At 37.6% G+C, this 25,229-nt stretch overlaps 1 protein-coding gene across 3 annotated transcripts in view; it reads right to left on the bottom strand.

Moving 5' to 3' along the window:
- Vav (Vav guanine nucleotide exchange factor) overlaps positions 1-7,745 on the bottom strand; it is a 139,642-nt gene extending 131,897 nt beyond the window's left edge. For 2 of the 3 annotated variants that reach the window (XM_071665661.1, XM_071665644.1), the window contains exon 1: positions 7,535-7,744. In XM_071665661.1, coding sequence (XP_071521762.1) covers positions 7,535-7,744 — 210 coding nt within the window. Of the gene's footprint in view, positions 1-7,534 lie in introns of all 3 variants that reach the window. The other variant, XM_071665652.1, reaches the window with a different exon arrangement.
- Positions 7,746-25,229: the final 17,484 nt, after the last annotated feature.

Raw genomic sequence — 25,229 nt, forward strand, 5'->3', positions numbered from 1 at the left:
AAAGAGCAGAAGAGGGTGTGTTCAAATGGTTTGGACATATGGAGAGAATGAATGAGGGAAGATTTACAAAGAGGATATATGTGTCAGAGGGGGAGGGAACAAGAAGTGAGAGACCAAACTGGAGGTGGAAGATGGAGTGAAAAAGATTTTGAGCAATTGGGGCCTGAACATACAGGAGGGTGAGAGTGAATTGGAATGATGTGGTATACCGGGATCGACGTGCTGTCAATGGACTGAAACAGTGCATGTGAAATGTCTGTGGTAAACCATGGAAAGGTCTGTGGTTTCAGTGCATTACACACGACAGCTAGAGATTGAACGTGAATGAATGTGGCCTTTTTTGTCTTTTCCTGGCGCTACCTCGTTGAAGCAGGGGGTAGTGACCATTTCCTGTGGGATAGGGTAGCACCAGGAATGGATGAAGGTGAGCAAGTATGAATATATACATTTGTATATATGTCTGTGTTTGTGTATGTATATGCTTGTGCATGTATATGTATGTATATGTTGATATGTATATGTGCATTTATAGGTGTTTATATATATTTTTTTTTTTTTTAATACTTTGTCGCTGTCTCCCGCGTTTGCGAGGTAGCGCAAGGAAACAGATGAAAGAAATGGCCCAACCCCCCCCCCCCCATACACATGTACATACACACGTCCACACACGCAAATATACATACCTACACAGCTTTTATATATATATATATATATATATATATATATATATATATATATATATTATCCCTGGGGATAGGGGAGAAAGAATACTTCCCACGTATTCCCTGCGTGTCGTAGAAGGCGACTAAAAGGGGAGGGAGCGGGTGGCTGGAAATCCTCCCCTTTCTTGTTTTTTTTAATTTTCCAAAAGAAGGAACAGAGAAGGGGGTCAGGTGAGGATATTCTCTCTAAGGCCCAGTTCTCTGTTCTTAATGCTACCTCGCTAACGCGGGAAATGGCAAATAGTATGAAAAAAAAAAAAAAAAAAATATATATATATATATATATATATATATATATATATATATATATATATATATATATATATATATATATATTTATTTTATTTATCTTATTTTGCTTTATCGCTGTCTCCCGCGTTTGCGAGGTAGCACAAGGAAACAGACAAAAGAAATCAACCCACCCCCATACACATGTATATACATACACGTCCACACACGCAAATATACATACCTATACATCTCAATGTACACATATATATACACACACAGACATATACATATATACATATGTACATAATTCATACTGTCTGCCTTTATTTATTCCCATCGCCACCTCGCCACACATGGAATAACATCCCCCTCCCCCCTCATGTGTGCGAGGTAGCACTAGGAAAAGACAACAAAGGTCCCATTCGTTCACACTCAGTCTCTAGCTGTCATGTAATAATGCCCGAAACCACAGCAGGTGTCACTTGCTGGGGCAGATCTCCCATCCATTAGGGGAACATAGGTCAAAATAATAAGATCAATCCTCAGTAAACAGAAAAATACCTTAAAATGGTCTTTCCTAGTAAAAGAAGATTGCCATACTAGTTACCTTATCTTAATATTCTTTATCCTTATGGTTATATCATTACAGTCATCAAAGATACCCTAAAATCTATCAAAAACTAATGGTGTATTTTGGATGCCACAAGTCAAGTAAATAATTCTATAAGTATCTTTACCCATTCCACTTCAGATATTTTTCTGTTGCAATTAAACACTGCTAGGGTAAACCTGTAATATAAAACATTTAAATATAATCTTGGAGTTGTGCCTGGAAACACTAACAAAAACACAAATTAAAAGAAACATGTTCCTCTAAGAAACTAAATGTGGGAGCTCAAGAGTGAAGAAATAAGATATCTGTTTCCAGAAGTTGTTTCAGAAAAAAAATAAAGAGAGGCCACTGGTTTATATGGTTTGGCTTAAGAAAACAATTACTTCAGTCAAGGAAGGATATATTTATATACAACTGATCAGTTTAACTATTTAACCCCAGGACCCTATTCGTGAGGCTCCTGCAGCTTCAAGACAGTGGTCTAATTATGAGCAGGGAAATAATATGCTCCTGAGTGAGAAGATCCTCAACGAGACTGTACTTCTTTTTGTCCACTAATGACAATGCTGCTTCGCCACATGTAAATTTTCAATCATGGTATAGCCACATACAAGCAAAGTCCAGTAACACTACATATAATTATGTACTGGTAAACAAATGTGTATCTAATTACTGCCACATGAACATCAAAGAAATTTAAATCATTTTGAGAAATAACTAAATGAATGTCTTCCTAAAATCAAAGTAAGATTGTTATTATCATATGTTACCTACAATAGCCCAACGCAGATTAGCTGAAATTAGGTACTATTTGACATTCTGATGGCCGGAAACTCATGGCTATAGCCCAGTTCATGGGTCTTGCTCACTCAAGTGTGGTATCATGAGGAAAAATAAAGATAAAATAAGACCTACTTCTTTATCTGGCACTCCATTAACAGCTTTGCTAGTGTGCTGAAGAAGCAATGTGATGAAAAACATGGAAAAGTTATTCTCTTCAACAGAATACCACAATAAAAAAAATATGCCAATGACAACTTTGATGATCAAGAAGTAGGCAAGACAAGGTAAATGGAAACTTTTGGTACAGGTAAAGGGTAGAATATTTCAGAGGTGAAACTGCTTGCATTAAGTCCACGTGACTGGGGACGTTGCCTAAAGTGATACTGAGGCAGCAGAACAGCACTTTCATCATCTAACTAAAATCTTTCAAGAAGAAGGTTACACAACCCTAGCAAGTTTTTAATGTAGATGAGACTAGCTTATTTTGGAAAGAATGACAGATTTAACATTCATTAGCAAGGAGGAAAGGACTACTCCAAGATTCAAGTCAGCCAGGTATTTTGCACTTCTACTGGAATGGAATGCTGAGGGGGGATTTCAATCCTATATCCTTGCTAGTGTTTCATGAAGATAATCCCAGAGCTTTCATATGAAGGGCATGAAGGGTTGTGTTAAGTTGGCAATACCTGCAATAGGTGATTCTAACCAGAAAGCTTGGGGTAACCCAACATACTTTAAAAAGTGGCTAATTAGCTTTCTGTCCAGTAGTATATCAATGTTTTGCTAGTAGATTAAATATCTAGCCACTAAAGCAAAGCTCAATCTTCACGGTGAACCAGTCTACCCTCAACACCTGACTGAGATGAATTCAAAGGTCCAGGTGGAACTCCTTCCTAAAAACACCATTTCCATACTTTAGCCCATGGATCATGGTATGACTGCCAACTCCTTGATGGTACAATTGGGAATGGTAAGCCTTTTATCAGGGAGTGGTGAAAGACTTTAAAGTATCAAGAGTGCTGTGGACAACACTGCTGTATCATAAGAGGAACTCACCACCACAGCAATGAATGGTGTTTGAGGTAAGATATGGTTTGAGTGTAAGCATGCTTTCTCAGGTTATGGGCAGGCAGAAACAATCCCCCAGATCTAGCAGACTATTCTAACTCTCGTTAAAAATGTTGGCTTTGAAAATATTGAAGCCACAAATGAGTTGCTGGAGTCATATTCTGAAGATCTGACAAATTAGAAACTCTTAGTTAGAGGCAAAAAATTGCAAGAGGAATAGACAGAAGCATCCCCTACCACATGCAACTAAACAACCAAGTAGTTAGCAAAGGTATTTGATCTCATACAAAAGGCTGCAGCAATCTTTAATGACAGACCCCAACTGCCAAATCTGCCCCTGCATTATCAGAGGACTTAAATATCGTTTACATTGTTATATGGGGATCTATAAAGAAAACAGAGAATTCCATACAGCTTACACTGATAACTTTTTCATCTCCGGCTGAAACAGTTGTGTAATCAGATGATTCAGAGGACAATAAAGACAACAATAGTTCCCCTCCCTCTCCCAACCAGTAACCCTCCACCCTAAACATCATCTTACTTAAATGAAAAATGACTAGAAAGTTGATCTTAAACTATTTCATTCATATTCCATATATGAGAGTCAGATATGGAAAATTTCTGCCCAGGAGTGTAACCTCTTTCATTTACTAGGTTTCAGCTGCATGCTCAACAATAGATCGTTCAGCAACAGGTTTTCTTGGAACATAACCCTGTCATTAACTGAGGTCCTTCAATTCCTTCCTGCCCTAAGATCCACTTTAATGGGGTTCCTGCAGTACTAGGTGGGACTATAGGTCAATGTGGTGATGCTGTGTGAATCTCTTTGTGAAGTGTACACAGGTCAACTGAAGAGTAAGTGTTAAATGTCTTCAATATGGGAGTTACATCTAGGACACAGGTGAAATTGTGATATGCTGAATCAGTGTTTGTACTGCTAGAGAGATGGGTGCCGTCCAGAACTCAGAAAGAGAATAACTCATACATGCTGAGAAAGTTTAATTCAGATGGGTGTATATATGATTAAGCAGTGTTTAAGACTGTGTGGAGAGGGCAATTGTTTAGTATCTTTCATGTCATTTCAATGTGCCCATGTTTTGTCAATGTCTCGTTTATAAGGGGGTTGGGGGGTCTGTTAGTACAGACTGCTGAAGGATGAAGAGCGGTAAGTTTCATATTTCATCCTGGGGATTGGTGGTTGGTTATGAAGTGGTATGAATGGTGTGGTTGCAAGGAACTGAATGCCCAACATATTGAGGTGAGACTGTACAGCATTGGTAGCAATTCTGTTATGTTATGCAGGTGTCGAATATCTGTGGCTGCTAGATAACTGGGGATTGTTTTGTGTTTTAAGTGGTTTGCAGCAATGGTATATATGCTTTTGAAAGGTGAGGCACATTTTATGATGAACTCTTTGTTGAGTTTCCTAAGGGATTCTTTTACTTGATCAAATTTCATACTGGTACTAATTCTGAGAGCATTTAGTTTGCTTATTTCTTTAATCATTGTGATGAGGGGAGTGAATATAGGTATGACTAGAGTTTTGATAAGTGTGCTTGGTTAATCATTCAGGGAAGAGGGAGGCCATGGGTTGAGCTGCAGGTTTAGCTTATGTACATTGAGGGTTGAGAGGGTAACAGAAGATTTTTATAGTATTGCAGACATTCTACTGTAGACCTGGAAGCCTATTTTCTAACTGTGTGATGTAGTTTTGCATGTTTTATGTTGTTTGGGTAATGTCAAGGTGATGTGATGTGATTCTGAGGTCATCTGCATATGAAAGGACTGTCACACCATGGTCTGCAAGAGGTCAAGGGAGGTCATGTGGGAAGAGATTGAAGAGGGTTAGAGGAAAAACTCTCCTAGGGAACTCCACTGCACACTTGAAGATTATGGAGGTGAAGCCTATATGGGGACAAGATGTGTAGTGATGTTTTGTGTATGTCTGTAAGGTGAGTATGTCCATGAGGTGAGTACAGGACAAATGAGGAGTGAGTGTTTAATGTCTTTCGCATGGAAAATGCATCTTGGGAAAGGGAGGTCTTGCGGTATGCTGAACTAGTGTTTGTAATGTCAACAAGAGTGGTGTCCAGATCACAGACTAAAAGTGTACCTCATACATGCCTGCCTGGGGGAGATAAGTTACTGACGGGTGTATGTCTGGTGGGGTGAAGTTAAAGACTGGGTTGGGAGGCAGTTATTTAACTGTTAAATTGTGCAAGTCATCTGAAATACTCCCAGCACAAAAAATTTAAAAAATTTCAACATAATATGTTTATATCATGTTATCAAAAATATACCCATAAAAGTTGCATAACTTTCTCTATATAGTGCTAGTTTCCCCTTGCCAGTGGCCTGTTAACGGTGAGGCATTAAAGGCTAAGAAGCAGTGCTGGAGTTCAACAGTTATGGAGACCCCTTTACCATGGCCACCCCCTTGAGGGAGTTCCTACAAAGAATGGGCATCAAAGACATATACAGATATGGGAGGGTGTTGAGTTTACTTCCACTTCCATGGTTCCAGCAGCTGCCATGCCCACTCCCAGAAATCTTAAACACTTCAAAATTTTCCAAGTTTTTTCGATTCAGCTATACACCTGTTTTCCAAAAAATACATTAAAAGTATATATATGCTGCTAGTGAAAGTGAGGTGAGTTCTTGTAAGCTTAGTTCATTTCTAGAAATATTACACCTACTTTTACAAAAATCATCCCCACAATATTTTTTTTGATCTCCATACTCCTCCAAAACATTTTCCTAATAGTATTGTGTCATAGAAAGAAAAAAAGGCCCAAATCACACTCCTCCATCTCACTTTCCACTAACCACAATATACTTTCATGGGGGAACAATATCAAATAGATTCCTGAGTAATTAAGGATGTGCCCAAATTAATAGCAGAGAAGACATGAACCAAAACCAGTTACCATGCTGACCTCATCTAAGCCCAATTGATTTCTTAACCACATAACAGTTTGATCAAAGAATTTAGGTGTACCAAGTTCCTAGGGACACATAAAAAATAAATCATGGGGTTAGAAGAAAGGCATATTAACCAACTCTTTGTACTTAGAAAAACAGATTTTAACCAGAGAAGCATGATTTGTCATATGCTTTTTCCTACGATATGTAGAATAAGAGGTATAATGATCAAGTAAAATATGCAGTAAAAGTATATAAAACTAGTTTTAATCAATGGAACCCATTAAAATCTCACCTAATCTCACAAAAGGCTATAATTTTCTTTAATCTTTAGTGCCATACTCAAACTATATCAAAGACATCATTGTCATTTTCCTTTCGCCATATTGGTGGCATGGAGCTGTAGGAAAATAACACTTACCAAACAATTCACAGCACCTGACATCATAACATTCACATTTTCTTTTTTCAATTAACACGAAGAACATCCTAGACTTAGGTTGGTAATGAAAGTCAGGTGAGGTTTTCAAAAGTTTTGTTGATTTCCATAAGTGTTTCCATCACTTTTATCCCACAATTTCCCAGATCTTCCTAGCCCTCTCCCTCATTTTCAATGTCAATTATCAAAGCATCACATGTATAGTGCTAGAAATCACACACCCCTAGTCTAAATCACTTCTATTAAAGTATAAGGAGTTCACTGACGTGAATTTCTTCCAAATCCACAGGTTATTTCAGTGGTGCCCCTATACAGATACTCTACCATATTTCATTATTCCAACGCTTAAAACTTTTCTGGCTCAGTGATAATTCTTAAAGCAGATCATCAGATGTTGGGAGATAAAACATACCAACCATTCCTATTGTCTCCTTCACTGACAAGGTATGAAAACCATGTATCAAAGATCGTAACAAACATTTCAAGCCTGGATAATCCGTTAAGTCCTGTTAATTACCCACAAATTACGGTGTGAGAGGAGTATCAAACGTGTAATAACTAATGTCATATCAAACACTATGTAAAGTCTCCCGCACACATAAATGGAAGTAACTAAAGAGTTTACAATCTCTACAGACATGATAAGAAATAGCATCTAAAGGCTAAAGTGTGTTAATACATCTCTAAATATAAATCCCTCACTATCCTGACATTCACACAAATGACAGTTCGAGTAGAACAACATATCAGTACCTGAGCGTTCTGTGGACGTTGGTTAATACTTCTAAGGTCTATACTGTCCTCGTCGATAATATGGAGTAATTTGCATACCATGACACCATCCCTGAGAAATCTACATAAATCCGTAAGTTTAGCATTAGGTGATGTGAGCACATGATCCCGACTTATTAGCCCAATTCTTGCGAGCCAGTCGGGACATTCTCTCCAATCCTCACTCGACATGGTGACTGAACCAGTGTAGCCACACACAGCGGTTTGTTTACCTCCAGCCCAAGGGTCCCTCGCAGCTGGTAACAGTGTGATCGCTCTGCTAACTTGTATGGATGAACTTATATGTTTTTATGTTATTTATGTATTTGTAGTAACTTGTATGTATTAACTTATATGTTTTTATGTTATTTATGTGTTTGTAGTGGCTCTAGGTTAAATTTCAGTGAAAGAGTTTTAGTGTTACTTAGAATTTTTGTATTGGCTCGTGTAGATCAAGGCTGCGTTCTTTCCAGCAGCAGGGAACTGTACACTCCTTTGAAGTCAGTTCTTTAGAGATTGTACTCACAGTGATACATCTCTTCGCCAAAGGTGACTATCGGTGTAACCCCGAGCAGACGCTGCACGGTAACTATATATATATATATATATATATATATATATATATATATATATATATATATATATATATATATCTTTTCTTTCACACTATTCGCCATTTCCCGCATTAGCGAGGTAGCGCTGAGAACAGAGGACTGGGCCTTTGAGGGAGTATCCTCACCTGGCCCCCTTCTCTGTTCCCTCTTTTGGGAAAAAAAAAAAAAAAGCGAGAGGGGAGGATTTCCAGCCCCCCGCTCCCTCCCCTTTTAGTCGCCTTCTACGACACGCAGGGAATACGTGGGAAGTATTCTTTCTCTCCTATCCCCAGGGATAATATATATATATATATATATATATATATATATATATATATATATATATATATATATATATATGAAAACATGGACTCGAACACGAAATCAATAACATTAGAATTTCATAGGCTGATCACACATTGATATGTAAACAAAATGAAAAATGATTGCATTCATTCCCACATATGTCGATAAAGAAAATAATAAAACTGATTCACTGTATAAAGCTCAACATGAAAGACAAAAATAAAGTATAGTGAAGTTATTGCAAGCACTAAATAACTATGTGTGCATTTTCCCCACTTATCTTTCCCTGCTTGTAAGGAATAGTGAGGGAGTTTTACACCTTTGGATCCCCATTTCTTAAACACTCTTCACTATGATGCAGTTTCCTCTGGTTGTCCTATTCCTACATTTTTGGGAGAATTATTCACTGTTTACGTTCTTAATCTGGTTTAGAAACTTAAAGGTTGTGATCAGGTCACATTTAATGACCTTGCACGAAGCTGTAGATCTGTTAAATGTCTTCTAATCCTCTCAAGTATAAGGTAATAGAGATTATGTCCCCTAGAACGCCTAATGTTTTTCCCCAGCTCACACCGAATGACGGTAATTTACACATTGCGTACAAATGTAAACTTTTAGGTACTGACATCAACTCTGCAATTAACCTGGACTGACCACGTAAACTCCATGATGTCCAAAGCAGACAAATGCCATTTTCATACTATACTGAGCATGTCAATTTGGCTTCAGCATAGACGCTATGTTCACTTTGTATGTTAGGATCATAAGAACAACCCTGGAGTACCCAACCCCTTTGGTGGCACCCAGGATTAACCCAGACACAACACGCGCAACTGGAACGCATCCAAAGGCGATGCTTTAAAATCATTTTACGCAATCGATATGAAAGGGCACTGAATACGCTTTGTACGACTAGGCTGCAGGAAAGACGTGACGTGTAGGAAAGACGTGAAGAATTAACGGTTCGTTTTGATAAAAAAAAATAAAACTTTTTTCTCGAATCTAACATCTATTTACATTTCTTGCCAAGTCACTTGCATGCCATCTATAGGAGAGTCACAAGGTGAAGGAGATAGCTTTAACAATCTGTCAGATGTGGAACATCTTGGTACAGAAACTCAAGTATACCATATCTGGTGTCAAAACTCAATACTCTATCAGACACAAGATGATATCATGCTCCTATTTTAGTGCTTTTATGAGTGTTTTATTTTGCGTTTTCATTCATTTAACAAAAGTTACTCCTGTAGTATAACATACGGACCAAGACATAATGTTATTCTATGTACAACTTTACTGATAGATAAACCTTCTATTATCATTACTAGTATTGTTATCATCAGTATTATCATTATCACCATTATCACACATGATTACTTTCTTAGGGAAAAATTTCTCGCTGCATTCAGTACCTTTCCATTTATTGCAGCAATTCTCCCAACCCTTATCATAAGCTCTGCCCAAATCCATGAATGCCATATACAGTCTCTATTTCTACAGGTAATGTCTCATATAAATTCTTGAAAGCAAATACCTGGTTCAAACAACCTTTACTTCTTCAAACCATCATGTTCCTCCCCAGTTCGATGCTAGGTGCACAACACCGCCTTTTCAATCACCAAACTTCTATACACGTTACGGGGTATACTTAACAGACTTTTAGCTCTGTGATTCTAACTTTTAGTTTTGTCCTCCCTGTCTTTATACAGGGCACTTTGTCCACTCAGAGTGACCTCACCTTAGACCATAATCATGTCGAACAGCCTGATAAGTTCAGGGCCCCTGAGAGGAATTTTATCAGGAGGTACAAAGTTTTCTTTCGGGTCCCCTCCCACTTCTCCATTAGTCATCCTGTTTTTATCCACTGAGGTTTTATGCCTTGAGATGGAAGGCCAAAATGGGTATGGCAGATGAGAGACGGGTGGCATGGAGCCTTCGCTCTGTTAATTTTCTGCATTTTCTGAGGTTCCAGGAAATTCCCAGCCCCCCCTCTTTTTGGAACCCTCCCCCCAGGTCCCTGGTATGATGTACCCCTTGAGCCCCCTCTCTCTCTGAGGCCCTGCATGATATCATATCCAATCTCCTATACTTTACTTACTGCAGTTTCAAACATTGTTTGTAAAAGATTATCACTCATTCCTCCTCATAAAAGAACCACACCTGATACTTGTTTCCACTCTTTAACTGGTGACCATGAATACAAATGCATTTTTTCCCACCGTGTCTGACCTTTCAAATCCGCCAAAGTCTTTTCTCCCACTGGATAGAATCTATTACCTGATCATGTTCTTCATCTTGCATAAGATGCATGCCATCATAAATAATGCCACAACATTTTTTTTCCTGTCTTCATCTTCCCAGCTTTATCTTTCAAGATATTTAGTAGGTAGGTATTCCAACTCACTTTCATACTAATTTTACTTATATAACCACCTGTACTCACCAGTGCAATGCTCTTACAGAAGGCAAAGCAATGTTACAAAGAAACCTGTTGGCTTTAAGATTCTGGTAGTAGGTGGCTAAGGCAAAACTTTTTCTTTGTTGTCATAACACCGTCTTTTGTGTGTGTGTGTGTGTGTGTGTGTGTGTGTTTTGAACACCATGCCTGAGCCCTAAAAATGTCTAAAACATTATGGTTAAGATAAATTGAATTAATCAGCATCTGTTTTTTTTTTCAGTGTCCATATTTTGTGATTTTTATGTCTTGAACAGTTTTGTTGTTGTTGTTGACACTTCTTTTGCTTTGCTTCTGAAGTAATTGGAATAGATGACACGGAAACATAGCATGTAAGCTACAACTGACTCTTAGAGCTTAGATTAGGTATATTAATGTAATTTTTAATACACAACCCTCGTTCTACTAAAGGAAAAAGAACAGATGAATGGCAAAATGCCTAAATGACTGCCTCCATGGCGTGTAAAATTTTGAGAGACTATATGATCAAAGACTTTATGAAATTTCAGAGGGATAAAGGTGATAAAATATATGTATTCATTTTTATAGGTAATAGATTAGTCTAAAAGACTAAATAACTGTTGAAATCTTTGTGTAGGGCAGTTATGAAAACATTCTTTCAAATCGGTGGTTGCAGTGTACTAGCAACAGTTAAAAACTACTATCAGAAACCAAGATCCACTTTATCTATAGAATGTCAATGATCATGGGAAGATATTGACACAAAAATACATTACATGATCTTCATATATATATATATATATATATATATATATATATATATATATATATATATATATATATATATATATATATATATTATATTTATTCATTATTTCATTATACTTTGTTGCTGTCTCCCGCGTTAGCGAGGTAGCGCAAGGAAACAGACGAAAGAATGGCCCAACCCACCCACATACACATGTATCATACACACTTCTAACAGCCAGGATCGAACCTGGAACCCCTGTGCCCATAGCCTAGCGGTAGCATTCCCGCCTGTGGCACAGGGATCCCGGGTTCGATCCTGGCTGTTGGAGGTTTGTATGTTCTATGAAGGTGCGCGTTAATTTGCACTTTATTCGTATACACATGTATGTACATACACTTCCACACACGCACATAAACATACCTAAACATTCTAGCGTATACATATATGTACATACACAGACATATACATATATACACATGTACATAATTCATACCGTCTGCCTTGATTCATTCCCGTCGCCACCCCGCCACACATGAAATGATGACCCCTTCCCCCCGCATGCGCGCGAGGTAGCGCTAGGAAAAGACAACAAAGGCCACATTCGTTCACACTACATATTGTATCATCAATACCTGCACAGAGTACCAAGGGGAACTGTGGTTTGGAGGAGCAGTCATTTCTGGAAGTGTGATTTCATTATTTGTTGATGAATACTGCATAAGCTGCCTTGAACCTTTACGTATATAGATTTACTATAGTGATGCTAAAATCTCTGAGTAACACAAACACGTGTGATTTATTGTTCTTAAAAGCATTTTCTTTGCTGAATAAAACACAAAATCCAAAGATAAACATAACATGATCAATTAGTTTCGACTAGGTCTTTGCTACTATCTTACCTACAGAAGCAGGTATAAGTTTATTCTTTGAGAATAGCATTTGTGAGCCTTCTGGTGTCCCAGATGATGAAAAAGCTATATGCAGTCAATAACACATCATTTACTATTGATTTTGTGTCTCTGATAAAGTCTTCCATTTGCATCTTACTGGTCACTTTTTCAAACAAACATGAAACTCTCATTCACGTTAACAACTCAAATCTATGATAATGTTGTGGTAATCTTTAAATTGTGAATAGTTATTGGCTTTACATTTGAAATCCCTTAGCAATTGTTTACGTTAGGGGTCCCTGTCAAGCTGTGGCGACTTGAGTACATTAAAATCCCAGGTTGGTTACTTTCCTTTTACTTATGTGCTATCTTGTGTATATTATGTTTTGCCGGCCTTACTGATGAGTAAGACTTGTGGATAAGGTTTTCTTGATGTTGGTTTTGTCTGCTAGATGTGTAACGTGAGTATAAGTAGTGTGATGTGTATAGCTACACATGGTTTGTTACATGATGGAGCTGGAGTGCTGTCATATATGCAATAAAACTATAAGCACGGGCGTATATAGGGGAAATAACGCCTATGGCAAACGCTAAAATTGCGCCCCTGGCTTGATTGAAAATGTACATACAGTGGATGTATATAGAAATATATACAGTGTAATCATAAGCTGTTGAAGAGTTAGGCCAAAATTAAATTTACATAAACTTATTAAAGACTTAAAGACTTATTTGATCAAAAAATTGTAATGTTGAAGCGGTAATGCAACTGATAGTAGCAAGATATTGCTATCGTTGAAAAGTAGCGAGTTTCTTTTTTATCTCAAAACCAAACTGTTAATGTCAGTCGGGTAGCATATGTAAGAAAAAAAAAAAAAAAATATGTTCGATGGCGCCTAAGGCACCTGCCCTACCTGCCATACCCTAGATATAGCAGGTACTTTTCTCAAAAAACAAACAAGATTTTTCTTTAAAAAGCTCATTATAAGAAATATTTTTCATGCTAAATACAAATATGGTGTTAAAGTAACGTTTAGTCCTCTTAATGATACCTAATAAACCTCTTAGATGAAGTTAATCGTAGAATATTTCTGTTCCTTTGCATCTTATTTACTGAGTATGTATCGGTAACTGAGAGCAATATATATATTTTTCATGATTTTTTCAAATACAAAAGTGTTTGAATATCTTATTTTTCAATTTTGAAACAAAAAGTTGAGCTAAGAAATACCATGAATTTTTTGCATTTTTCTCAGAAAAATAGATTTCCTCTAAAAAGTCATTATAAGATGTATTTTTTTCATGCTGAATATCTGGTGTTGAAATGTACATGTTTGTATGAGTAGCTTGGGCCATTCTTTCGTCTGTTTCCTTGCGCTACCTCGCTAACGCGGGAGACAGCGACAAAGTATAATAAATATAAATAGATAAAATATGTTTTTGGTATTTTTCTCAGAAAAATAGATTTCCTTTAAAAACTCAATATGAGAAGTATATTCTATGGTAAGAAAAAATCTGGTGTTAGAATATCGTTTTGTCGTCTGTATGACATTTAATTAAGCTGTTAAACAAAGTCAATTTTGGATATTTTCCATTCCTTTGTATCATCGTATTTACTGTGTATGTATCGGTGACTAAAAGCATTATGATATACTTTCCAAGATTATTTCAAGTATAGAAAGGTTGAGATATTTTATCTTTCAATTTAAATTAAAAAAGTTTTTAAGCTAGAAAATACCCTGAACTATTACCTTCAATTTTGGGGATTTTTCTCAGAGAAATAGATTTCCTTAAAAACTCATTATAAGAAGTACTTTTCATGCTGAAATCTGGTATTGGAATAACTTTTTTAGTCGTCTGTATGACATTCAGTTAAGCTGTTAAATGACGTCAATTTCAAATCATTTTCTGCTCCCTTGCATCGTATCTACTGGGGTATGTATCGGATACTGAGAGCATTATATATTTTCCATGATTATTTCAAGTATAGAAGTGTTTGAACATTTTATCTTTCAATCTTGAAATAAAAAGCTTTTTGAGCTAAAAAAAAAAAATACCCTGAACTATTTCCTTCAATTTTTGGTATTTTTCTCAGAAAAATAGATTTCCTTTAAAACTGATTATAAAAAGCATTTTTCATTTTGAATACAAATCTGGTCTTGAAACAACGTTCAGTCCTCTTAATGACACTCAGTTAAGCTGCTCAATGAAGTCAATTTTAAAATATTTCTGTTCTTTTGCATCGTATTTACTGGGTATATATCGGTTACTGAGAGAATTATAATATATTTTCCACGATTATTTCAAGTATAGAAGTGTTTGAATATTCTATCTTTCATTTTTGAAGCAAAAATTTTTTTGAGCTAAAAATACCCTGAATTTTTTCTTCAGTTTTGGCATTTTTGTCAGAAAATAGATTTCCATTAAAAACGCATTATAAGAAGTATTTTTCATGCTGAATACAAATCTGGCGATAAGATATTGTTTAGCTGTCTTTATGACATTCAATTAAACTGTTAAATGAAGTCAATTTCAAAATAACTTCTATTCCTTTGCATCGTATCTACTGGGTATATATTGGTAACTGAGAGCTTTATGATATACTTACCATGATTATTTCAAATATGGAAGTGTTTAAAAACCTTATCTTTCAATTTTGAAACAAAAAGTTTTTGAAGCAAAAAAAAAAAAAAAAAAATACCCTAAACTATTACCTTCAATTTTTGGCATTTTTCTCAGGAAAATTGATTTCCTTTAAAAACTCATTATGAGAAAAATATTCTATGCTGAATACAAATCTGGTGTTAGAATATCGTTTAGTCGTCTTCATGACATTCAATTTTGATGTGAAATAAAGTCAGTTTCATAATATTTTCTGCTCCTTTGTATCGTATTTGCTGGGTATTATTGGTAACTGAGAGCATTACGATATATTTTTCATGATCCTTTCAAGTATAGAAGTGTTTGAATATTTCATCTTACCATTTTGAAACAAAAAGTTTTTGGAGCCAAAAAATACCCTGAAATGTTACCTTCAATTTTTGGCATTTTCTCAGACAAAACAGATTTCCTTTAAAACCTCATTACAAGACGTATTTTTCATTCTGATTACAAATCGGATCTTAAAATATCGCTTAGTCGTATTTACTTGGTATTATCGGTAAATGAGAGCATTATGATATATTTTCCTTGATTATTTCAAGTATAGAAGTGTCTGAATATCTTATCTTTCAGTTTTGAAACAAAAAGTGTTTTGAGCTATAACATACCCCTGGCTTGATTAAAAATGTACATACAGTGGATGTATATAAAAATCTATACGGTATAATTATAAACCGTTGAAGAGTTAGGCGAAACTTAAATCTATATAAACTCTTAAAGACATAAAGACTTATTTGATCAAAATTGTAACGTAGAAGCGGTAATGCAACTGATAGTAGCAAAATACTACTATAGTTGAAAAGTAGCCGAGCTTCTTTTTTTATCTCACAAAAGCCAATCCGTTAAAAATGTCAAAAAACAAACCTGTTGAGTGGCGCCCCACCTTCAAGTGGCGCCCAAGGCACTTGCCCTACCTGCCATACCCTAGCTACGCCCCTGACCTTAAGTCCTGTTATCCAGTTGGTTTGCTTCAGTTTATTGCACAAACAACTACCTAAGGTTACGGAACGGTTCTTACTCCCTGACGGCTTTGACACAGATCCAGACTCTGCCACTGCTGTTAAGGAGTAGGAACCACTGGCTCAAGACGTTTAACAAACTTCGCCTTGGCTGTGCAGACAACTTCTCCCGCGGCGCATCAACTTGTTCTCCTCACTGGCTAACATTGCTCCACGAGTGTATGTCAGGCAGCGTTGTATGTGATATCCAAAAAATGTTCTTGCCACTCGTATACAAGAACGAGGCGTTGAAGCTCCTAGCTAAGGTCTGCCATTTTGATTCTGTGGCTGCCGTGGAGGCATGCGACAACTTTGTTAGAGATGCCGCTAACAGTGCGCTAGGCTCAGGCCCAATACGTCAGCGACTACTAGAAAACAAAACCCTGAATTTAGAGACCGCGTATAAGCAGGCCCGCACACTGGAAATGGCCCCAGAAACATTGTGCCTCTTATGCTGGGGCTAAACTGATAAACGCTACAGGGCCACAACCATTGAGTCCTGCGGATACAGGTGATACAGTTTCTGCTACTACAACCAGTGCTTCTCTGTGCTGCTTCTGTGGTAACAACCGGCACCCCCGCAGTCAGTGTCCCGCTAGGGAGGTTTGAAATGTAAGAAAAACGGGCATTATACTGAGGTATGTCGATCAGTAAAACAGTCCAATAGCTCCCTCAGATCGAAACATTGAGCTGCACTGCTTGCTTCTCTAGCTGGAGCCACACTTTCATGCCTTGGTAAATCCATGCGCCGTTCGAAAAATCAACTGGATTCCTGTTCATGCTCTTATTGACACTGGAGGTTCTGAAAACTCCGTGAACGATAACGTAGTGATACTGAACAAGCTTACCATCCATCTTGACAAGGGAGAAGTTTCCATGGCCGATGTATTACTCCCCGGAAATCCTGGGTCAGTATACGGTGGACGTAGAGCTGCGAGGAGAAACTTACCATGGCGTTAAGTTTAAGGTGTTACCCAGCTTGTGTAGTGATATGATTTTGGGTCATGAATTCTTACAAAATCATTCTGCACTGGAGGTGGCCTTCGCATGTGGCTGAGGATTATCACTTAAATCTCATTTACGACAAGTGTGACTTTTTATTAGAGTTCACGCCATTAATCTTCTTGGGTACTCAATAAAGGGAGGAGCGATCAGGACGCTATTTGGTAAACATGGCGTCCTAGCTTCGTCTCTTCGATGTATATCAGCTGACTGTTATATTTCTCTCTTGTGTCTCCCCTGAGGATGTGATTATTACACGAAAGTGCACTTGGGAACTTTTCGTGTTTCATTTTCCTCGTGGACTCATAGGAATATCTTGATCACGCGCAAAATTGTGATCCTTTCCAATGAAAGGGGAAAATGAAACACGATAAGTTCTCAAGTGCACTTTCGTGTAATAATCACATCATCAGGGGAGACACAAGAGAGAAATACATATATATATATATATATATATATATATATATATATATATATATATATATATATATATATATATATATATATATATATATATACTTCTCTAAGAAAAGGCTGGGTAAATAGTTTAAGAGACCAGTGGAATCTTTAGTCAGAGCACGGTCACAAAAATTACAACTATTATAAAATTGCTAATTCTTGAATGATATGTACAACCATCTACCATCACATCCTCTTTTATGGTGTTACTACCATAGTGACCGACGTGACACAGGCAAAAGTATTCTCTAATCGAAGTCATATTGACTGAAAAGATATCGTGAAAAGTTAATCTAAGTTCCTCGGGTGCTTGTGGACTTGTCTCTTAAAAGTGGAAAGGTTATGGGAAGGGAGAGAAAGACGAATGAACAAAATTTCACAGTTTAGCTGCGCGAGGAAAGAAGGAGGTGTCATAACAGTAAATCCTCATGTTGCTCGGCTCTGCACAGAGGTTTCGGGAAGAAGCACCTTATAATTCGCTACAGATCTAAGTCTCAGTGGCTGAGATCCAAGCAGACCGCTCACAAGAACCGTGTTCGAAATAACAACGCTTTGAGGAAAGTATGGGAGAAACAGCATTCCGGAAGATATAAAGGGACGTTGGAAGTGGTGTGATAACTGGAGAGTTAGTGAAGTGGAAGTCTTTGGATTACGCTCTGGTTCAGAAAGAGGTGGAAGAAGAACCTCTCCATACACACGTGCAGTGCTCGTAAACTTGGCCAGATGAGGTCTTTGCACATGTGGAGCAGCTGCTCGGATGAAAAATGATTGCGGTTACTACCCAATGTCTCCCCACAACCCCCAGGGTCTCGGAAACAGATTTTGTGACACTCCCTAAGTGGGGTTTCCAGAGGAGAGTTGAGGAAATAGTTATACCGAGCATGTTTATATTACTCCAGAGCTGGACTGTAAGGTTGTAGAATTTACAATTAGCAATACTCGGCAAGCTGCTGCGTTACATGATTATTGTGTAGCCATCACAACTCAAGGGTGGACCGTTTTGATACCTGCTTCTTTCCCTACACGTCGAGGCTTTGGAACTCTCTCCCTACTAGTCTTTCCCAACAACTATGACCCGGCACATTTCAAAAGACAGGTTTCTCACTACCTCCAAATTTCGTAAATACTTTTCCTTGTCTTCTCTTTTCTCCGTTTCATAATTCTCTCTGTATTTCAACTAAGGCCCGGCCTTGATGTGGACTTTTGTCTGCAACTGGAGCCTTCAATATAAAAAGAAAACAGAGAAAGTAATAGAAAACAATATATGTAAGAAGAAATACGTTTTTGTACTGTTTTGATAAAGTTATTGCCTCTCATTCTGCGAGCAAATATGTCCAGTGCAAGAAAAAGAATGAGTATTAAAGTAAGGAAGGAAAGAAGGTTAAATAGTTTAGAACGGAAACATGAGCATATGAGTGAACAGGGTAGTATGATGAAAAAAAAAAAAATGTGTAGACAGGAGAGATGGCGATTCGACCGAAGAGACACCATATCTAAACAGGATATGAAGGACCAGTCACCCCAACGCCGGCTTCCACAGTGGAATGGCTAGAGAGGAAACTATATACTTGAGAACAGACAGAAACAGGAAAGCAAAAGGGAAGGAGTCTAGCTAGTAAATACTTGTACTATGCACCGTGAAATGCTTTAGATACCAATGGCCACGACAAAATCCCTAAGAGAGACACACCAGAGATTAACGTTACTGACTTATCAGTCAGGACAGGCTAGCTCGGGCGTGGCAGTGTTCATCCTCCCCTCGGGGTTTGTTGGTAGATAATGAGAACCTAGCTTAGGATGGGGTGTGTGTGAATACATATGTACGATCAAAGACTTGGTATATATTTACAGGGTCAAGACACAGGCAACGCTAGTGTAAAACTCTCTTTCCCAGTAACATAAAAAGTAGTAGGCGCAAAAACAGTAGTCACATAAATTACTAGAAGACTTCACAGCGCGGCAACTGTGCTGGTGATCATTGAGAGTCCATGGATTTAGGATGAATATATAGAGTTTGATTATTTCACGGCTTATCTCGCAAATAATAAACCTAATTCATGTTGTTATTCTTCCTGTTTTCTTTCACGTCATGAGGGATTGTAATATAAGCGACCAGGGATAGTAAACACGCTGGGGTGGTTGATACAAAGGACGATGAAGGTAAGTAGAATATCCGTAGTTAAAACGAGCTATTATTCTTTATTATGTAATAAAGATATTAAGTGTAAGATGATAATTTTTTGGGGGCTTTCATTTCTCAAAGAAGGTAGTCTAAGATGGTTGATGATTTTGAAAGGAAAATGTCAAAATAATTTTCCCCTTTTGTGCTCGGTAAATGATTCTTAAAAGAATTTTCTAGGTTAGTACTATCGCTGAAAAATTCATTATTTCTTAGTAAAGACCATTTCTATCACCAGAAAACCCATCTTTGAGGTTGGTAAACAACACTAGCTTGAGCTGTATCTGGTGAGGTAATGGCTTGTGCATTGCATCGTCTTTGACATTCTACCCAGACAAACAACCTAGTGACTATAATATATCGAAAGTGCTCACAATAGGAATAAACTTCCTATTTATTCCGTCACCAATTTGGGAAACTTGGATTACAACAGAAAAATAACACATGAGTGCTGGTGTTGTGATGGCTGCCATGGGGCCATGAAATAGGTAAAGTGGGTCTTTTGAGAGGTTGAAACTATCATTTTAGTGATAGGTATTCAAACTATTCTAAAACTCATAGGTTGTAGTGCATCACGTAAGAAACTTATATAGACTAGGATGAACTCTGCGTACTACTTTGTTCTAGTATGAAAACCAAACAGACATCTAAGATTATGAAACTACGATTACATTCGGCTGTTAACAAGTCAAATTAGTCTCTAGTTCTCAAGACTAGACGCAACGAGGTCCTGCCACTGAGGTGGTCGAGCAGTGTAAACTCTAGCACTTGTGTACCATAGCTTAGTAATACAACAGTGATAGTTATAGGGAACTTGTAGAGCTGAATTGCCTCTGTGAAGACTCACCAGACACCAGACGCGTTGTGATAAACAGTGGGTTATTTCAGGTGGTCGAGGTGGGTAAGGTTAACAGGCCTGATGATTCACGGCGTTGCTGACGACCATGACTTGCACTTCCGGGAGGCTGGTACTAGCAGAGACGTGGAGCAATGGAGGTATGAATTCATCATAATGTACAATATATATATATATATATATATATATATATATATATATATATATATATATATATATATATATGAATAATCATATGATTTTTTTTAGGTTTTTGATTGTCAACATTTGAAAGATAGCCAAAATGTTTTAACAGCCCTATCTTTGTTTTCATCTTTTCAGCATTAAATGAATATTTGTATATCAAAATTAATGGTAATTCCTGTAGACAAACTCTGGGGCACTTACAGTGAGTGACAATTGTGTGCATTAAGTTATTCCGCTAGTAATTAGCCATGATTATTAGTTAAAGCCTTTATGTATTCTCACATTATGTTTATGTGCTATGTTAAATATATAACGTAACTTTTACAAGCATTTTTTTCTGGCTAAACTAACCAGATGTAAGCTAAATAGATGAGCCCAATCTAAATCAACCTAAACTAACCAAAGCATTAAAATTGTGGTATATAAACGCAACTTGATTCAAGATACCATAGTCTAGTTGATGCTAAACTAACAAAATTTAATTCAAGCTAACGTATCCTAGTTTGGTACTAAACTAACAAAACTTAATTCAAGCTAACACAGCTTAGTTGGGTTAAACTAAAAAAAAATAATCAAGCTAAAATAGCCTAGTCAGCTGATAGCCTATTAAGTAACAACCTAGCTGGACTAAACTAACAACATTTGATTCAAGCTAACATTAGGCTAATAAGATTTGGGGCAAAACTAACAAAACTCGCTAAACTAAAAAAAAGAACAAGCCAACTTAACATAGCCCAGTTGATTTTAGGCCTAAATCTTGAGCGCGACGGTACTCTCTTTGAGTTGATTTAAATGGCAGGTCATTACATCCAAAGTGTCACACCGCTGAGTTCAGATGGAATAACGGTGGTAGCATCATATCTCTCATGAGGAATTCACGTCACGCTGTGAAGAAGTGGACAATAATAGATCAGGATTGTTCACTTTATTACCAACCAATCAACTCTGCACAACTTTAGGGTCTGAGGAAGTATTCTGAGGGGAAAAAAAAAGTATGTGCTACAGCCTCAATTGATTTGGCTACAGTTATCCTTTCCGTTAACCAAAATAAATAGAGTATCAACCTTCGCTGAAAAACGTACCACGGCAACAATCTCTTTCGCGAAATAATCTCTGTTGTGGCCTTTGTCGTGTTACGAATATAGGGCAAAGCCTTTCGACCCTAAACAGACTGCTAGTGTTTTAAACTCTTATCTAGAGGCGGTAGTCTTGACAACAAGACGTGGTACAATGAGGACTAAACCGCTAGTTACGTCGTTAAAAGTGTTGTGTCAGTTAATGGGATTGGTCACGAAATGACATGGCAACAGAATAGCTGTTGTCGTTTCAGTAGGCCATGATTGTTCAGATTGGGGAATTATTTTTTCCCTGGTGACATGTCCCCAACCCACTATATTCCCCTCCAAACTTCCCTTTTCCGAGAGGGAGCCGGATCTCTCATTTCATTCTTGTTTCTTACGTTTTGATGCACCATTTATTCACATCTTGTCACCCTGTTAATCCGTTTGGCATTAGATAAATGGTTAATTATGGCACCCTCTTCCCTCGCAGTTTTATAGGGTCTGTCCCGTCTATTTGACGACTCTGTTTTGCTTCGAATATATTTTTCGTTAAACTATATATAGGTGAGGCTATACGCTTCTTAATTTATAAGTTTTTTGTGATGATTATGATGGTCAGTACCAATATTTTTGTAATGAATTAAATAAAAGAATAATAGTAGTAATAATAAAGATGATAGAAATAATGATAATGATAATGTTATCATTATTATTTTTTTTTACTTTTCACCCATTCCTGCGTTAGCGAGGAAAGGTAGGAATAGATGGAGAAATGGCCTCATTCGTTTACATTCATTTTCTAGCTCTCGTATGTAATTTGCAAATGAATATATACAGAAATTCAAAAAGCAATGAAACCACTCAGTTCTTTCGAGGCTGTTTTTGTTAGTAAAAGATATCAGCAACTCACGGTTAGTGTGGTAAATGAAGAAAGGTATACAAATATTTAAGGGAAAAACCCGCAAATTGTTCATGCGTCAAACTAAAGGTAGAGCATTGGCCCACATGTTTGTATACCGTACTGCAAGTGGAGCTGCAAGCGTTGAAGTTCAGTTGTAGATTTATTTCACAGCTTAATATCAACTGCAAATTTTGATATCTTACAATGCAGCTTATTGTCGACGTCATTGATATACATGAGAAAGAGAACGGTTTCACGACATTGATATACATGAGAAAGAGAACGGTCTCACGACATTTCCACAACCATTGCCTAAGCAGTAGTGCTACCCCTTAGTTTTTACCCTCACACCAACCCTGACTTTACATATAGGACATTAAACTTGAGCTTTGTTTCTTTTTGGGGCTCATCTTGACTAAGTTCAACACTAGCCGAAGGCGGGCCATAAACCCCTTTTCTACACACACACACACATACACACACACACACACACACACCATTATTGATGTATAGAATTGTGATATAGTTATCATCATTATTATTATTATTATTATTATTATTATTATTATTATTATTGTTATTAACATCATCAATATTATGCTAACGAGAACAGTGCCCGAAATAATACCTGTAGAAGAGGTAGAGGTCAGATACGTCACGATGGTATAGGGATGGTTGAAGAGGTGGAGGAGGAAACGCTCCAGATATGTAAGTACTTCCCCGTGCTGGGGTAAATAAGACCCCTGTACATGAAAAATAGATGTTGAAAGAATAAGACACTTATACAATAACCGCCTTTTTCGGAAAGCAGAATCTGTTGATTTTATTGTATGAAGTTTCCAGGAGAGAGATCACGATACTCCGAGTTGAATCTGTGTTATTTCGAAGTCGAATTGCAGTGTCTTGAAATCTGATACTGGGCAACGAACGAGATTCGAAAAGGGATATAAGTATAAACTGTTTTTGCATTAGTGAATATAACCAGTTATCTGTCTCCCCATTTCGAGATGCTGCACAGGTTGTAAACAAGAGAAAATATACACAGTGCTAGAAAGGGAGTCTTGAAGTGATCTGAAGAGTTAGAGGGTGAAGGAATATCATTTGGGGAGAGGAGAGAGATTGTAGGCAATAGGAAAGAACTCTGAGGAACACTGGTGTCGACAGGATTAAGAGAGAAACTCCGTAAACGATGAACCGATTAAAGATGAAGTTACACATCAGGAAAGAGAAAGAAGCAGAGAAGACAAAGGAGGGAATTTCGCAAGTAAAGACTTAACGTCACACCCCGACCCATTCCCAGAGAGAGGAAGACCAGAGGTATGGTATCACACTGGAGAAATCGCCCCTAGACCGCGCACCGCGAAAACCATATTGGTAATGTGAAAAGGATCGAATAAGAAATATTCGAAGTGCTTGAAGAAAGTGAGAGACGAGGAGAATTTCAAAGACTCTGGAGATAGCGGAAGTGACAGCGACAGGGCGATGGCCGGAAAGGTTAGAGCGATCTTTCGTGGGGATGGCCAAGCGTAGCTGAGACGCTCGACGCGCGGCTTCTGCCTCTCCAGACCATATGCCCAGCCCAATTCATATCCCCTCGTTGTGTACTCGGAAGACCTGGCACGAGAAAACTGTGGGAGAGGACATAGGTTTACTAGGAGCAGGTGGAGTGGAGGGTTAGATGTGGAGTTATTCAAATTAGAGTTGAAGGAATATTAAGTTACGAAAAGGGTTGGCGCTAGGTTGATTGGGTCGGAAGAGAGGAGTATCGATAGGTTGAACAGTAAGAGTTACTTGAGATGCTGTTGGTGAAGGCTTTAGAGGACTTATCATCGTATAAAAAACCTATCAGCACACTTCATAAGGCTGTGCTTGACTTCAAGGGTTGCAGGTCTGCAAGGGTTCCTAGCAGAAATAGATTCGGAATGAGAGTCTGCAGCAGTGAAGAGGTGGTCCTTAGCTCGGTACATTCTCACCCCGTCTTCAAAACCTGTTTAGTCTTATTTCGAAGGCTTTGATCCCAGAGTCACCAATTTAATCCGTAAGGTTTAAGTTTAATAATCCCCAAACCAACAATTATATATTCCTACTTTAATGCTTCGTTGCCAGTTTAATATTTAAGTTAAGATGGTCATCTACACTTCTCCAATGTGGACATTAATGTCCCATGTCCTCTTATGTTCTAGTTTTGGTCTCTGACCTTCGCTATCTTAATCTTTGCTACTAGGAGGAGACCTTAAAAACCTCTCGTGATTTTCGTTTTATCAGCTCAGAAATATCCTGCTGGCATATCATGTCCTAGAGGTGGTTATGCTAACTTATCTAGTCAGCATTTATCTAGCTTAGCCATCTTTAGGGTCAGTCTCGATGCTGCTATTACAGCTGTTTCTGCTATAATGCTCTGCTGCTGCTGTCCTAATATGC

Source organism: Panulirus ornatus, chromosome 1 (assembly GCF_036320965.1).
Source record: "Panulirus ornatus isolate Po-2019 chromosome 1, ASM3632096v1, whole genome shotgun sequence".
Lineage (NCBI taxonomy): Eukaryota > Metazoa > Arthropoda > Malacostraca > Decapoda > Palinuridae > Panulirus > Panulirus ornatus.